The sequence below is a fragment of the Theropithecus gelada genome, chromosome 2 (assembly GCF_003255815.1).
Source record: "Theropithecus gelada isolate Dixy chromosome 2, Tgel_1.0, whole genome shotgun sequence".
NCBI classification, from domain to species: Eukaryota; Metazoa; Chordata; class Mammalia; order Primates; family Cercopithecidae; genus Theropithecus; species Theropithecus gelada.
The window spans coordinates 186,178,731-186,196,773 of record NC_037669.1 but is presented as its reverse complement, the minus strand read 5'-3'; the positions used below and the strand labels follow the sequence as shown (position 1 = coordinate 186,196,773).

General features: G+C 37.1%; 1 protein-coding gene across 5 annotated transcripts in view; it reads right to left on the bottom strand.

Moving 5' to 3' along the window:
- TP63 (tumor protein p63) overlaps positions 1-18,043 on the bottom strand; it is a 263,807-nt gene that overhangs the window by 148,122 nt on the left and 97,642 nt on the right. For all 5 annotated transcript variants that reach the window (XM_025377202.1, XM_025377205.1, XM_025377206.1 and 2 more), the window contains exons 2-3: positions 11,004-11,132; positions 10,101-10,233 (exon numbers count right to left, since the gene is read on the bottom strand). In XM_025377202.1, coding sequence (XP_025232987.1) covers positions 10,101-10,233; positions 11,004-11,132 — 262 coding nt within the window. The remainder of the gene's footprint in view (positions 1-10,100; positions 10,234-11,003; positions 11,133-18,043) is intronic.

The window sequence follows — 18,043 nt, the reverse complement described above, 5'->3', positions numbered from 1 at the left end:
AAATATAGCCATCATTATGTAGAGGCATGTTTCGCCTATGCCTAGTTTATTGAGAGTTTTCTTTACCATGAAGAGATGTTAAATTTTATCAAATGCTTTTTTTTATCTATAGGGATCATCATATGGTTTTCATCTTTCATCCTATTGATGTATTACATTTATAGATTTGCATATGTTGAATCATCCTTACATTTCTGGGATACATCCTACTTGATCCTGATGTATCACTTTTTCAATGTGCTATTGGTTCAGTTTGCTAGTATTTTGCTGAACATTTTTGCATCTATGTTCATCAGGAATATGGTTTATAGTTTTTTTTTTTTCTTCTTTTTATGTCCTTGTCTGGTCTCAGTATCAGGTTAATGCTAGCCTCATAGAATGTGTTAAAGACAACGCCCACCTCTTCAATTCTTTGAAATAGTTTGAGAATAATTGGTGCTAGTTCTTTGAAAGTTTGGTAGAATTTGGTAGTGAAGCCATCTAGTACTGGACTTTTTACATGTGGGTTACTGATTCAATCTCATGACTTGTTATTGGTCTGTTCAGGTCTTCTATTTATTCCTTATTCAACCTTAGTAGGTTGCAATGTGTCCAGGAACTTGTCAATTTCTCGTTGGTTTTCCAGTTTCTTAGTATATAGTTGTTCATTATAATCTCTGATGATCTTTTGCCTGTCTGTGATATATTTTTCATTTCTGATTTTGCTTAAGTCTTCTCTATTTTTATCTGGGTTAGTCTAGCAAGTGGTTTATCAATTTTGTTTATCTTTTCAAAAAGCCAACTTTTGGTTTTATTTGTCCTTTGCAATTTTTTTTAGTCTGTATTTTGTTTAGTTTTGCTCTGATCTTTACTATTTCTTTCTTTCTACTAATCTTCTATCTGGTTTGTACTTGCTTTTCCATTTCCTTAAGGTACTTTGTTGGATTACTTATGTGAAATCTTTTTACCTTATTGATACAGGCATTTATTACTATAAACTTCCCTGTTAGCACTGCTTTGGTTGTATCTCATAGGTTTTTTATACGTTGTGTTTCAATTTTCATTTGTTTCAGGAAATTTTTTAATTTCCTCTTTCTTGACCCAATGATTAGAAACATGTTATTTAATTTGCCTGTATCTGTACAATTTACAAAGTTCCTCTTGCTATTGTTTTTCTAGCTTTATTCCATTGTTGCCTATGAAGAAACTTGATGTAATTTCAATTTTAAAAAAATTTTTGAGACCTATTTTGTGTCCTAATATATGATCTATCTTTGAGAATGTTCCTTGTGCTAATAAGAAGAATGTGAACTCCATAGCTGTTGGAAAACATGTTCTGTAAATGTCCATTAGGGCAATTTGGTCCACTGTGCGGTTTAAATCCCATATTTCTTTGTTAACTTTCTAGATGATTTGTCTAAAGCTGTGAGTGTAGTGTTGAAGTTTCCAACTATTATTGTACTGAAGTCTTTCTCTGCCTTTAGATCTAATAATATATGCTTTATATATATGGGTGCTCCGGTGTTGAGTACATATTTAGAATTGTTACATCCCCTTGCTAAATTGATTACTTTATTATTACATAATGACCTTTGTTTCTTTTTTTTTCCTTACAATCTGTTTTATCTGACAGAAGTGTAGCCAGTCCTCCTAGTGTTTGGTTTCTATAAGCATGAAATGCCTTTTTTCATTCCTTTTCTTCCATTTATTCTTCCATCTTTCAATCTATGTATGTCTTTCCAGGTGAGATGAGTTTGTTTTGTATGTGTATGTGTGTATATATATTATATTAATATATCATATATATTTATATAATATATAATACATATTATAGTTGGGTCTTTAAAAAAAATCTATTCAGTCTGTATCTTTTGAGTAGAAAGTATATTCCATTTAGATTGAAGGTTGTTATTAATATATGAGGACTTATACCTGCCATTAATTACCGCTTTTGTGTAGTCTTTGTTCCCTTCTTTCTCTAACAGTTGGTCACTTTATGTTATATGTTACATATGCTTTGATTATTCTTTTTTATTTTTTTCATAATTGTGATTTGGTTGTTTTCTGTAGTGTTAACATTTGAGACTTTTCCTTGTTTTTGTGTTTGTTGTATCAGTGTTATTTATATTTTTATGTGTTTTCTTGATGGTAAATATCCTTCCCTTGCTTCCAGGGAATAGAATTCTCTTAAGCATTTCTTGTAGGCCAGTCTAGTAGCAATAAATTCTCTCATCTTTGGCTTATAGGGAAAGAGTATATCTTCTTCATTAATGAAGGATAACTTTGTTGAGTATAATATCCTTGGCAAACATTTTTTTTCTTTCAGCACTTAGAATATATCATTCTCTTTGCTCCTGGCCTGTGGGTTTCTGCTGAGCAACCCACCCTTTGTCTGATAGGGGTCTCTTTATAAGTGACTAAACTTTTATTTACTCTTTTTTTTTTTTTTTTTTTTTGCTGCTTTTAGAATTCTCTCTTTGCCTTTTGAAAGTTTGACTATAATGTGCTATAGAGAAAACCTTTCTGAACTGTGTCTATTTAGAGAGCTCTGAACCTTATATGTGGATATATTAATATCTTGCTAGACTTGGGAAGTTTTTATGAATTATTTTGTTAAATAGGTTTTCTAATCCTTTCATTTGATTCAGAAACACCAAAAATTCTAATGTTTTATCCCTTTGTGGTATCTTATATGTTATGTTTGCTTTGATCTTTATTTTCTTTCATTCTTCTGTTTTCATTTTTATCTAACTGGGTTATTTTTTAAAAACCTGTATTCAATTTCTGAGATCCTTTCTTCTGGTTGATCTAGTCTATTGCTGAAGTTTTCAAATGTATTTTGTGTTTCACTTAGTAAATTCTTCAGTTTCTGAATTTCTCTTTTTTTTTTTTTTTGAGACAGAGTTTCGCTTTTGTCACCCAGGCTAGAGTGCAATGGTGCGATTCTGGCTCACTGCAACCTCTGCCTCCCAGGTTGAAGTAATTCTCCTATCTCAGCCTCCTGAGTAGTTGGGATTACAGGCATATGCCACCACACCCAGCTAATTTTTGTGTTTTTAGGAGAGACAGGGTTTCACCATGTTGACCAGGTCTCTTGACTTCGTGATCTGTCCGCCTCGGCCTCCTGAGGTGCTGGGATTATAGGCATGAGCCACCGCGCTCAGCCTGTTTGGTTCTATTAATGATATCTATCTCTTTGGTAAATGTCTCATTTATATCCTGAATTATCTTTCTGACTTCTATTGCTTCTTGGTATTCTCCTACGTTTCACTGTATTTCTTAGTATCAATATTTTGAATTTATTTTATGACTTTAATAATTTTTACTGGGATTTATTGCTGGAGAATTATTGTGTTCCTTTGATGGTGTCATATTTTCCTGCTTTTTCATGCTTCCTGTGTCTTTATATTGGTATATGCACATCTGGTAGAATAATAATTTCTTATAAGTTTTTTGAATTTGCTTTCATAGAGGAGGACATTTTCCTAAAAATGTTATCTATGAAATTAGATGAGTAGGAAATTTTGACTTCTATTCTCAGTATGTACTGTCCTGTAGCCTCTGTATAATACCTTCAGTTGTAAACAGCATCAGCAGTGTCTATTATTTCCTTCATGGCTTAGGGTGTGGTTGTTAGTGGAGGCTGTAGTAAACTTTTGCTGGGGTTTGGACACCAGGTAGGCCAGCCTTTGGACACCTGCAGTAGCAGTAGCAGGCTGAGTGTGCCTGTCCTTGGACCCTAGGGCAGTGTACACTGGTACCATTGCTAGTGAATCCAGGCAAGCCAATTTTGGGGCCCTCAGGTGACTTGCTCAGGCGGTTCAAACGGCAGTGGTAAGTAGATGGGTAGGCAGGTTCTTCAGCCCCTGGGGGGCTGGCATGTCATGGGTAATTGCATTTGCAGTGGCGAGGCAACCCTCTGGGACCCAAATCTTCCACACTGGTATTGACAGTGGCTGTGCCAGCCTGAGTGGGCCAGCCCCCAGGCCTGCAGGTGATGTGTGTAAGTTGGTGGCAGTTGTGGTAGCAGCAGTGTTTGGGTGGGCATGACCAGAAGGAATGCTCAGGTGCCAATGGTGGTATACTGAAGTGAGCAATCTTCAGGCCCCTGGATGGTGTTCCTGGGGACTGAGGGGTAGGGCCGAGCTGGGCGAACCTGTCCTTAGGCCCCCTGGTGGTGTGTGCGGGCACTGGTTGTGGTAAGCAGAAGCAGGGTGATCCCCTCGGAGGCCAGTACAACGTTAAGGTAAGGGCCACAGCAGCTACACCATGGCCCTCCTACTGGGAAGGAAAGAGCTGCTTTGAGAGTGTGTACTTTGCTTGCATCTCAGCCCCACCACAGTGGCAGCAGCTGTGGGCAGTGAAATTTATCCTGAGGTACATGAAAATGTGTGGCTGCTACTCTGTTGTGGGATAAAAGGGTCACTGCCTGTGGCTCTTGCCTCAGTCTTGGTGGCAGCCAATCCAGCCAGGGAATGTCAATGGTGCTTCAAGGATGTGGAGATGCATGGGCTGTTGGGCATCAGGGTAGGATGCAGTCTGGTGGGGGCTGGGTCTTTGAAATGGTGTCATGCTGCAGCTGCTGAGGACTCAGAGGTTTGTGGGATTCAGCATGAGCTCTCTCTCTCTCACAAGCAATACTGTTGAGTGGTCTTCAGCTCCTTATATTAGTCTCAGGGTCCATGATGGTCAAAGGGTTCTTCTTTGGCTAGCACTATAGGAGCCTGTGGTGGGAATGTGGACTGTGAGGGGTCTCCCACTTACCCTTGCCCAACATTAGGGAGCCTCTCCAGGCTCCCAGCGAGCCCTCACTTCCCTTTCCTTTCTTTTTTTGGTGCTTCCTGTGACTTTTCTGTTGAATTCCAGTTTTCTCCCTTAGATGATCCATTCAAAATGTGACCATCTACTTGCCATTTTAGCTCCTCTCCATGGAGCAGGTGCATATGATGAATCCAGTCAACCACTTCGAAGACTCCTTTCTAAAACTTTAAAGGCTATACGATTTTACCTGGACTTCCCATTTTAGTTATTTTAAACAATGCTGCAATGAAGCCTTCGTTTCTCTCTCTCTCTCTCTCTCTCTCTGTCTCTCTCTCTCTGTGTGTGTGTGTGTAGGTCCTTATTTACATTTGAATAGTTTTGTGGAATAAATACCTAAAACCGGAACTTACAGGTCAAAGGGAAAGTGTCTTTAAAATTAAATAAATTAGAATGGACAAATTGCCTTCCAATATATGATTCCAATTTATACTCTCATAGAAATGAAAAGGTTGCCTGTTTCTCAACAATCTCACCAGCATTGGTTATTATCATTAAAATTTTTGCTGATCAGAAAGATATAATAATTAACCTCATTATTTCAATTCCCCAATTTTTTATTAGTGGAGAGTTTGAACACTTCGAATCTGTTAAACATTTGTACATTAATCATTTGTGAATTGCCTATATCTTTTTCCAATTGGGGAAATTTATCTCTCTTATTAAATTTTGAATACTTAGTTTATTGGGTTTATTAAGCTTTTGTCATGAATTACAATTTTTAAAGTTTATGTCTTTTTAATATGAACTTTAGCCAAGTTTTTAGTCTTATCTTTTAATACTTATGAGCTTCACATTATGTTTTTATAGTCAATTATTATTATTATTATTATTTTTTTTGAGACGGAGTCTCGCTGTGTCGCCCAGGCTGGAGTGCAGTGGCGCGATCTCGGCTCACTGCAAGCTCCGCCTCCCGGGTTCACGCCATTCTCCCGCCTCAGCCTCCGAGTAGCTGGGACTACAGGCGCCCGCCACCACGCCCGGCTAGTTTTTTTTTTTGTATTTTTAGTAGAGACGGGGTTTCACCGTGTTAGCCAGGATGGTCTCGATCTCCTGACCTCGTGATCCACCCGCCTCGGCCTCCCAAAGTGTTATAGTCAATTATTTTTATACCCAAACCTGATTATTTTTCCTTTCCCTGTTTTGATCAATTTGATTCATATTTTCAGGCCTAAATAGAAAATTGCTTTCTCTGCAATGTGTTGCCAATTTCAGGCACACTAAATCATTCCTTTTTCTATGCCTTATAAAAACACATAAACACATATATCTAACTACTTTTCATAGATAATTTTATACACATTTGCCTTTTCTGCTGTGTTATCGTCTTCTCAAGGATAGAGATCATGATCTGTGTCACAAAGATCATAGGTGTAAAATTATTATGACTAGACCTACTGTATGTGCTTGATATATCTATGAATCTTGGATTATATCAGATGCAGGGCATTATGCTAAGAGCTGTTGCCTAAGCCTTTCCAGACACAAATAGGCTACATAGATATTGGTCTTTTGATACTGAGAGCTGAAGCCTCCTCACATATATCTGGGATGATTCAACAAGTATTTTTGAAAAGGAATAGTTTTAAATAATTACCACCAACTCCCTAGGGAAAAATCTGATACAGGTTAAAAGGGTTTCCTTCAAAGTTTACGAAGAATTAAAAAAGAAATTGCAAAAGTAAGAGTTATGTAGTTAGCATCAATCATTTTGGGAGAACTTTTAAGTGTTAATATTATTATCTACCTCGTGAAGACATGACAGGCATGCTTACACAGTCTATGAATAATACAAACATGGGATATAAAGTAACATATTCTTTTTTTCTTTTCTTTTCTTTTTTTTCTTTTTGAGATGGAATTTTGCTCTTGTTGCCCAGTCTGGAGTACAATGGCACAATTTTGGCTCACTGCAAACTCTACCTCCCAGGCTCAAGTGATTCTCCTGCCTCAGCCTCCTGAGTATCTGGGACTACAGGCACCCACCAACACATTCGGCTAATTTTTGTATTTTTAGTAGAGATGGGGTTTCACCATGTTGGCCAGGCTGATCTCGACCTCCTGACCTCAGGTGATCCACCTGCCTTGGCCTCCCAAAGTGCTGAGATTACAGGCTTGAGCCTATGCACCTGGCGTAAACTAACATACTGGACAACAGAATCAAGAACCTGGAAGTTCCTTGACAACAGACTGAAATGTCAAATTGTTTGGAGAGACTCCACTCACCTTTATTTACTAATCCAATGGAGTTCATTTTTCAGTGATATTAAAATAATTCAAATTAAAAAGGCACATTCTCTGCCATTCAGATATCCTTTGCTAACAATCAGAACAAAACATGGTGATTCCATTTCATGACTAGTTATCAATGTTTAGGTTGTATCAAAAAATCAGTAAAAGTGGGTTAAATTTCTCAATTTCAAGATTTCTATCTCTAAGAATCTGACATATTTTTTCATGTCCATAAGTTCCTATTTCTTGTATAGTGAGAGAATGCTTGGCTAAGATCCTCACTTAATGAATATTGTATTTAAGAGGAAAGTAGTCTATTTGCAGACTTTAGGAATTATTTAGCTATTAACCTATACATGGAAAAGAGTAAAGAAAATATGCTACCAAGTAATGGGAAAAATAGAGCCTCACACCAGTTGTTGTAGCAGTTCAGAAAGACTAAAAATCTGAAAGGATCCTACTCCCTACTTTCTAAACCAGAACACTAGCCATTAACATCCTGGGTAAGTTTACCATTTTTCCATTCTTGTTATCCAACTCCATTTTTGTGGCCTTGACACATGGACATATATGAGGATATAAAAATGTTGGAATAGTCATAGGGTTTTTTTTTTTTTTGTACTGACACAGCAGCCACAGATAGGCAAGTTTATTCAGTTAAATTCTTTCTCATTCTACCTTTACGTTCCTTTCAATACAGATGCCTCCAAGTGCCCTATTTCGTTTACCTCACTGGCAAAACCTCGTTTGCTTTCATTTTGTCTTTTTAGCTCTTTCTGAATCTCCTCCTATGGGGACCCACTATGTGCCTTCAAGCACTGGGCGTGACAAGCACAGCCCTGTCCTCCTTTAGGACAAATAAACAACTACAACACTGTGTAAGAAGTAATTATTAGGCATTACGGGGCAAAGAAGCATTATCCAGACAGGAGAAAAAACGTGAATGGTATCCTCCAGGAGAACATTTCCAAGAATACAATCAAATACTTATCAAATGTGTAAGGAAGTAAGAAACAATATGGCACATTAAGAAACTACATGCTAGAAATGAGTGTGGTGGCTCACACCTGTAATCCCAGCACTTTAGGAGGCCGAGTCGGGTGGATCACCTGAGGTCAGGAGTTCGAGACCAGCCTGGCCAACATGGTGAAACCCCGTCTCTACTAAAAATACACAAATTAGCTGGGTGTGGTGGCACACGCCTGTAATCCTAGCTACTCAGGAGGCTGAGGCAGGAGAATCGCTTGAAGCCAGGAGGCGGAGGTTGCAGTGAGCCTAGATTATACCACTGCAATCCAGCCTGGGAGACAGAGGGAGACTCTGCTCATAAAAAAACAAAATTCAAAAAACAAGCAAAAAACTACATGCTTCAGTGTGTAAGAGAAAATTCTTCATTTTTTAACTTCTTTAACTTTTTGCCAACTTTTATGAGTCCAAGACTCAGAACAGAAAATCCCTGGAGAGAATAACAGGTTTTCCTAAGTGGATCCTATCCATCAACTTAAGAGATGATATTTTATGAGAATTGGGAATGTCCTAATTTTTAACTGTCAAATCAGAGTTTACACATATTTATGTTGAATTATGACATATTCCAAGGCCTTGAATGACCTGCCCCTTGGAATTATTTGATAGTTTCATTTCACTGGCTCAAGGATTGAGAACTATATCTGTATTGGAATGAAAGGGGCCAATGAAAAATGTATTTTTCCCTAATTAAATTAGTGACAAAGCATCTATGTATTTGCCGCGTTATAACTTTCATTTTTTGTTTCCTCTTGCCTTTCTCCACTTGACTTCCTCCCAATATTAAGCAGTATATTCTATATCCAAATGTACACAGCAAAAATTCCAAGAAAACATATCAAACAAGGTAAGCCATTTTAAAATCATTCCCCTTAATCTTGTCAACAGATACTCTATGATATCCCACTGTCTAACTTACCCCCACTATTTTTCTAGAAATTTTTGGTAGAAAAGATAGCAGGACTTGTGCAGTAAATAAGTGATTTAAAAAAAAAAAGAAAGAAAATCTACCAACATTATGAAAATGCACAAACACAGGAAATCTAAACATCACAGAAAGGTGTATTAATACGATTAACCCATTAAACTCCTTAGCTTACCTGGGAAGTATGTAACATCTATGATCTCACCACTTTATAAATGAGGAACTGGGGCCTGAGATCATGAGTGACTCAGTGGTATAGCCAAGAAAAGCCTGTTTCATGTATTAGTTTTTTCTTCCCTCTTATTCTATCACCGGGTACTTAAACCTGCATATGCACATAGAATTCATGTGCATAAATTCCTCCTGCATTAAAGAAGGATAGACAAGCGGTTTGTTATGGTAGGAAGTGCTCTGGATAGGATTCAGATCTAAAATCTGATTCTTTGCCAGCCACAGTGGCTCATGCCTGTAATCCCAGGACTTTGGGAGGCTGAGGTGGGCAGATCACAGGAAGACAGGAGTTCAAGAACAGCTTGACCAATATGGCAAAACCCTGTCTCTACTAAAAATACAAAAATTAGCCAGGTGTGGTGTTGCATGTCTGTAATCCCAGCTACTTGGGAGACTGAGGCAGGAAAATCACTTGAATCAGGGAAGCAGAGGTTCCAATGAGCCGAGATCATGCCACTGCACTCCGCACTCCAGCCTGGGTGACAGAGTGAGACTCTGTCAAATATATATATATATATATATATATATATATGAATCAGAAATTTATTTTTATATATATATATTATTTTGCTGTCCCTACCAGCTAGAAAGCCTTGAGCTGGTACCATCTTTTCTAAATTGGGGTTGACATGGGGAATGATCAAGATAAAAGATGTAAATAATCTCCCTCCCCATACGAATGGAAACACATATATTATAGATATTTGAGGCAGACCCAGAATCCATAATCCACACCAAATCTTCTCTCAGCTAACAATGTTGACTCTCTTCCCAAAGGCCTTGGTCATTCAGAGCCACTAGCCTTTTTACACACTATTGAAAAGACAGGTTTAACAGAGCTATAAATAGCATAGGCCCAAAGACTGAAGAGAAAGCCCATGCCACTCACCCACATGGGGTCACTGAGGTCCGAGTCCTGCATGCGGATACAGTCCATGCTAATCTCAATCTTATTTGTCGCACCATCTTCTGATGGTTCATCCACAAAGTTCAAGTCAATGGGCTGAACTGAACATATAGGCCTAACACATAGGAAAGAAAAAAAGTGAGTTAGGCATGGAAAGGGACTAAAACATACTCGTGCTGTTGTTAACAACAAGTACTTTCTAATTCAAAGTCAGCAAGGCTCATTGGTTTCTTGAAGTTAGAAGCCCTAGGTTTGAGTCCTGGCTCGATCACTTATCAAATGTGTAATTTCAAGCAGTTCAAATCCAACCCTCATTTGTTAAATGGGGATCATGACCTCTGCCCTTCTCAGATAATTACTGGGTATGATGCAGGAAATAATGGCTGCATCTGTGATAGAGTATTTTATACTCTATTCCTAAGGGTCTCCAGTGTGCTGAAATTCTCTTTTTACCTTTTCTTAATTTATTCACTTATACAAACTTGCTTTGAATAAAGAAATAATAATACTTTTCACAGCAAGGTATAAACAACACAATTTAGTATTTTATCTTCTCAGTGAATACCTGTATTATAAAAGTAGATAAGTCTTCAAGCCAAAGGAATGGATTCTGAGTATCAGAGAAACATTGGGGAAGTGAATTTGGTGCAGGAGGGCTTAGGCCCTCCAAAATTACATCACCTTGGATTAGTAAGGATCTTTTGGAGTTAGAAATGGAAAAAAATCACCACTGAATTTTGAACAAAGCGATGGCATTGGAGTCATTAACTTTTCCTAAATAACTTCTACTGATTCTAGAAAAAACATACCCTACTAAGTAATATTTTGACCACCCACATACCTATTGAGTTCAAGCATAACATTTCTTGCTTGTTTTATACTTACTGTTCTAGAAAATCCCAGATATGCTGGAAAACCTCTGGACTGAGGAATTCATTTGTCTGTGTGCTCTGGGACATGGTGGATCGGTAATAACTTTCTTTCCAAGAGAAATGAGCTGGGGTTTCTACGAAACTTAAAAGGACAAAAACGAAACTAGTATTATACTTTCTGTATTTATGACACTGAATATTTAAATTAAAGCATACTCTATCATGAAAACATCAAGTGAATCTATAAAATCATGCAGGTATATATGTAGCACATGTTACAAGTTACACAATTGGCATTTCTTCAGGCAGTGTAATGAATCCAATTCTGCCAGAAAATCAGGCAGACCTCCAATGCTAGACAATCTCATCTTCTATCAAAGCTCTCCTTTCCTAACTAATAGTATTATTATGCTCTATACCTCCACTATCCAACATCTGTGTTCTGTAGATTCTGAAAAGAGAATAAACATTTCCTCATTAAATCTGACAGCAAGTCTGACCTATCATTAAACCCATTTTGTAAGAGTCTCAAATGATTATCTGCCCATCCTGCCACCAGCAGGTAAGAAACAGAACCCGGAAACAGAAATGAGCTCAGAAAATTTAAATTTTTTCCTCAGTTTAATCGTCCCTCCCATAACCACAATCTTAGAATCACACTCAGGGACAATAAACTCAAACCTGCGGACCTAATATTTTTTAATTTGTTATCGCCAGTTACTTACCTTGATGTGTGGGTGGCTCTTAATTAAAGTGTAGAATTGTATGTTAGATTTAATAATAAGCAAACATCTGAACACTTTGCAAATGAATCCTATTTCTGTTTGCTTCATTTTGCTGCTGAGCCCTGAAGTTTGCTGTACTTATTTTTTTAGATATTTATTCCTATATATTTGGAGGAAAACATCAGCTTTCTCAGATGATGCATTCTCCAAATCTAAATATCACGTGGGCAGATCATCTTAATATGTGATTTGTGATAATCAGTAGACTAATTTTATCCCAGGATAAAATTGGTTAAGTTCTTAATTGTTACTGTTCCTGTTATAAAGAATTTTTAAAAATACTGTATTAGGATAGTCAATCACCTTCTTCAAATTTCAAATGTGTGTTCTGGCCTAGTAATACAGTAGAAGTTAATAGTATTAGATTTATTAATGCTGATTTCTAAGCTACCTGCGATAGCACATTCATTTGCTCAAGTTAAACATGCATAGAGGATTTATTTGCCAGGAAGCATAATGGAAACTGGAAATAAAAGGTGTATAATAGTGTCTCATCTTCTAGGAATTGATGGTATAGAAGGAAAGACAGGAAAACAAACCTACAGTTAATGTGTTAGCAGTGTAGACAGCACCACAAAAACATAAAGATGAACAATGTGAAGGAAAGAGTCTTAACTGTTAAAAATTAGGCAGGTCAGGTAAGAGCTAATGGTACAGAGTGGGCACTCTATGACAACAGCATAAACAAAATACTATAATGGAAAATAGCTTGATACGTGTGAGAAAATCACAAGCAACTCTGTTAATATGGTGAAAAATTTTGGGCAGAGAATGCTGGGAGATTAAGCCAGAGAGATAAGAAGAAACTTACATACTATGTTTTTAAAAAGGCTATGTCAGTACTTGTGGTGAGTGTGTGTGTGTATTTATATATTTCAAAATATATTAAATGATATATATTTATATATTTAAATGATATAAATACATATCATTTAAAATATTTATATATAAATGATATGTACATTTTAAATATCTCAAAATATTTTAAATAAATTTTAAATTGAGGAAATTGTAGATTTACATGCAATTGTAATGAGTAATACAGAGAGATCACATGTACACTTTACTCAGTTCCCTCAATAGCAACATCTTGTAAAACTACCATATAATATAAAAACTGCGATAGTGACATTGATAAAATCCAGTGATGTGACTCATAAATCCTCAGTTCTACTTGTACTTATTTGAATGTGAGTATATATATGTGTGTGTGTGCGTGTATTTCATTTAATACAATTTTATCACATGTGTGGAGTAGAGTATCTATCACCAGTCAGTATTAAAGGATTTGATTCATGAGACAGACACAGTCAGACTATGTTTTGTATTGGTAAATCTGGAAGTTGTGTGATGGAAGAATTTACAGCATGCCAGTTTATGGGTAAAGTGACTATTTAGAATGTTCCTGCATCAGTTCAAGTAAGACAACGAAAGGGCAAAATCAACGGGAATGGAGAAGATAGGGACAAAGTCAGTTATTAGTAAAAAGGCTAAATCATGTATTGGTTGTGTTACTAGTGAAGGAGAATGAAGAGTCAAAGATGACTTTACGTTTCCAGCTTGATTGAACCGTGGTTGATGATTCTACTAACTACATCGGTAAGTATAGTTGAAAGATCTGGCTTAAAGAAAGGGAGATTGTAAATTGCATTTTAGCATGTTGAGTTCTAAGTACCCAGAACTCAAACCTAGTTTTATCCACACATGTGATAAAATTGTATTAAATGAAATACACACACACACATATATATATACTCACATTCAAATAAGTACAAGTAGAACTGAGGATTTATGAGTCACATCACTGGATTTTATCAATGTCACTATGGCAGTTTTTATATTATATGGTAGTTGTACAAGATGTTGCTATTGAGGGAACTGGGTAAAGGGTACATGGGATCTCTCTGTATTATTCATTACAACTGCATGTAAATCTACAATTTCCTCAATGTAAAAAGTGAAACCAACTTAAATAAGCCTTACACTCTAGGAAGAAAAACAGACCACAAGTTTAGAAACAGAAATCTTCCTCATAGGGTAAAAATGAATCTGAGTGTGGATACAATGACCTATGCAGAATAGGTGCAATGAGAAAAGGTATGCGGGGCTCCACTTAGAAAACCTGAGAACTAACAGACCTTAAGAAATTTATGGTATTTTAGAAGCCAAAGTAAAAACAAAATTAAAAATAATCAACGTTACTCAATGGCAATGGGATCTAGGAAGATAAGACCTGAAAAATACCTACTAGATTTGACATAAGGAGGTCGTTGCCAACCTTGACATTAGAACCTTCTGTAGATTAATGATACCCTCAAAATATTTTAGTGTTTTGAGGAGTAAATGGAGGTGTGTGTAAAAAGAAATGTTTTTTGGATACAATTGGATTAGAAGAACCTAAATTATGACTAAAGAGGGAGGACCTAGTGTGGAAAGAGAAAATTTCAAGATACTGGAAAGAAAGGGAATGGCATGGTAAGAAACCCTGCAATAGGCAGGTAGGAAAAGGTCAAGGCATAGGTAGAGAGGATAGTCTTGAACTAAAACCCCTTAACCCCTCATTCTAGGATGAAGTAGATGGCAAAATTAAGCACAGATATAAATATTTTCATAGAAGATAAATAGAAGTCAAGGTTGATGACTTCAATTTTCTTGATGAAGCAGGAGGAAGACAAGGCCATCTGCTGAATATTGAGGGGGTCAGACATTAAGTGACTATTTGGGGAAAAAAGGTGAGGGTTTAGAAATGTGAATCAGGTTAGAAAATATGAATTTGTCATATCCCAGTCTACACAGTTATGTGATTCTCTTCAGCTTATACCACTGGGGAAAGGAACAAAAAATAGATAAAAACAATACTACTGTTGTTTCACTGAACAGGTTACATCAGAGAATTAAGGGAGTTGTGAAGGCTAGCTTTGGATTCAGATTGGAGAGGGCAGGAAGAGGGTCTAGGGCAAGGAAACCCTGTCTATTCCAAAAATGCAAAACTTAGCTGGGCATTGTGGCAGGTGCCTGTAATCCCAGCTACTCTGGAGGCTGAGGCAGGAGAATCACCTGAACCCAGGAGGCAGAGGTTGCAGTGAGCCGAGATCGTGCCACTGCATGCCAGCCTGGGTGACAAGAGTGAAACTCTGTCTCGAAAAAAAAAAGGAAGGAAGGAGAGAAAGAGAAAGAGAAGGAGAAAGAGATAGAAAGAGGAAGAGAGAAAGAGAGAGAGAGAACGAGAAAGAGAGAGAACGAGAGAGAGACACAGAGGGAGAAAGAGAGAAAAAGAAAGAGAAAGAAAGAGAGAGAAAGGAAAGAAAGAAAGAAAACTATGTCTCTATGAGGTCAAAACAGTTATATAGGGCAGGAATTAACAAAGTTAAATTGGTAGAAATGGAAGAGTGGGATATCAGAATTGATGAGGCCCCTATAATTAGAAGACCATCTGATAATCCAGTATCTTTAAATTAAAAGGTTACATTAATTTTCTTCACTTTTCTTTTGAGATTGTGGCCTACTTGGTTTATTTACTGCCAAATAGCTAGTAGAGAAGAAGTAAAAGTTAATGGATTTAACACTGAAGTGAAATTTATAAATACTCTCATGATGACACTTTTGAATATGCTTGATTCACATTAAAATTTGTCTTCAGATAGAACTGAAGTACAAGAAAATAGGAAAAATAAAAGTAAATGCAATTCATAACAAATGTGAAAAATAGAAGTGAACAAAGGCATGAATTATTCAAAAACCAAAAAGCAGATAAATTCCCGTATGAGTGGCCATATACATGGACCCATAAGGACATCTCCAACATCCAAAGATCTAAACAGGATGCCTGATAGCTTGAAAGCCAGGTGAGCTCTAGAAGGTAAACATTACCAAACAAAGTAGGCTCTCAACAATAATGATATTAGTGTGTGAGATTTGAAAAAGTAAGAGTTTTTAAGTTGGCAGAAGTGTAGATTCAGTTTCTAAAGAGACTGATAATGTGACCAACATCTTCAATAATAAAGACCAAGGTAGATTCTAAAAAGAGTGTTATATAGAAGGAAGACATTATCTCTAAAGCAGAAGAGAGAAAAACAGCATTGGTTCCATACTCATCATCTATTATTTCCCTTATTTCCACATAGTAAGTTCTGGTTCCTGTCTTTACTTATTTTGTTATTTTTTTTGTTTCGCTTTTATCCCTAGGTTCTGACTCCTAAAAGTCATTTCCCTGTATTTCTAATGTCACCGTAATCAGCTGTGAAAACCTGGACAAGCCTCCAGACTACTCAAACTTCAGCTTCCTTGCACATGACAGCATGGAGACGAGGATCTCCACCCCACTGCCTTTCCCATGCCTACCCAACCCTCAATGTTCTCTTCCTTACGTAGTACTTCCTAGGTCCGAATTTCAGTATAGTTTTTCTCCTTTGAACTTTGTTCTTTTATTTCATCTCATCAATGCTACTTTGTGATACTTTGCTTGTTCAACAATTAATCTACTGCAGAGGATTTTAGGTAATTTGTGGGTGAAACATCTCTCTCTCAACTCTGTATTTCTTGTGGTTTTACAGCTCCTTGAGGATCGAGTGGAAGAATTACAAGTTTTGGAATGGGGCTGACCTAGGTTCAATCTCAATTCTACTAATGACATGCTTTGAGGCCATGGCCAAGTTACTCAGTGTCTTTGAACCTTAGTTTCTTCAACTATGCTTCCCTCAGAGGGTGGCTGAGAGGTTTTCTTTAAATGTGCTACGTAATTTTTATACAGAGCCTGGTAGTCAATGCATTGGTTCTATCACAAAAAGTGCTACATCATTTGCATCCAGGACATACTTGCTGAATTAAACTTATTAGATAGTGTGTTTGAATGGTCTGTTCAAGTTTTTAAAGTGTCACATAAAAATAAAATAATTATATGAAACTTATCCCTCCCTTCCATCTGTGACCTTGGGTCAAAAAAATACCCTCATCACTACTCATTTTCTTCTAGATCACTTTTGTCTTAGACTGGCTACATTAAATGAGGCAACTTTACCCCTCTCGGGGCTTCAAGGGGCTTTATTACAAAAGTCAGGAGTGGGGAGTTGGAATTACAAAAGACAAGAGAGGGGAGTTGGAATATCCTAACCAATTTCTTTCTTAAAGGTAATGATTTATCTGAATATAATCCCCTTCACTCATGCTCTCCATCCCACTAAACTTTCTTGCCTTTTTCGTTAGTCAGCATTTTCTCCTAACTTAAAGGACTATGTAATGATCAGCCTTTTCAAGCAGAATTTTCATTAGGTTACTCCTTTTGTGACAGAGAATTTACAATCATTAACCCTGCATCCTTGACAAAATCTAATCACCTTTGTCGCCCATTCTTTGGAGCAAACCCTCCTTACAAATTGTTTAGCCAGCTGATAAGGTTTGGCTCTGTGTCCCCACCCAAATCTCACCTTGAATTGTAATAATCCCCATGTGTCAAGGGCAGGACCAGGTGGAAGTAATTGGATCATAGTGGTGGTTCCGCACCACCCACTCTGTGCTGTTCTCCTGATAATGTGTGAGTCTCATGAGACCTGATGGTTTTATAAGTATCTGGCATTTCCCTGCTTCCACTCATCTCTCTTCTGCCACCCTGTGAAAGAGGTGCCTTCTGCGATTTTATAAGTTTCCTGAGACCTCCCCCAGCCATGTGTAACTGTGAGTGCATTAAATCTCTTTTCTTTATAAATTACCCAGTCTCAGGTATCTCTTCATAGCAGCATGAAAGCAAACTAATACACCAGCTGTATCCTACAGGTTGTTTTCATACTTGAGCCCTTACAAATTGACCTTTTACATAATCCACCATCTTCCCCCGAGTCATATTCTTTACATTTGCCAACAATGAGTTCACCTAGAAAGGATACAATATTTGTATATCTTGTTTAGGTTCACAGTCTCAATTTGGCATGCTTTAAGTATTCTTGTCCTTAGTTCATTCTATCATAATTTACCCACAAATTTACCCACATTGAAACGGCGTTTCCATTTTGTGTAGGTAGGTCTGTTGCCCCAACTAATAAGACACTGGCACTCAAAAATATTATTTTCCTTATTTTTTTTTTGACAGATCTGTAGAAGGGAAAAACTAGAAAGGGCTTTATTTCTCATAATCTCTACTCCTTTCTTTTTATAAATGAAACTCATAGGGATTTGACTCATATCCCACAGGAAGTCCACAAGTATCTAGTTCTGGAGCCTAGCCATCCTGGGTCGTTGTGCAAAGCTCTTCAGATATAAAGTGTACAGTTAGCAC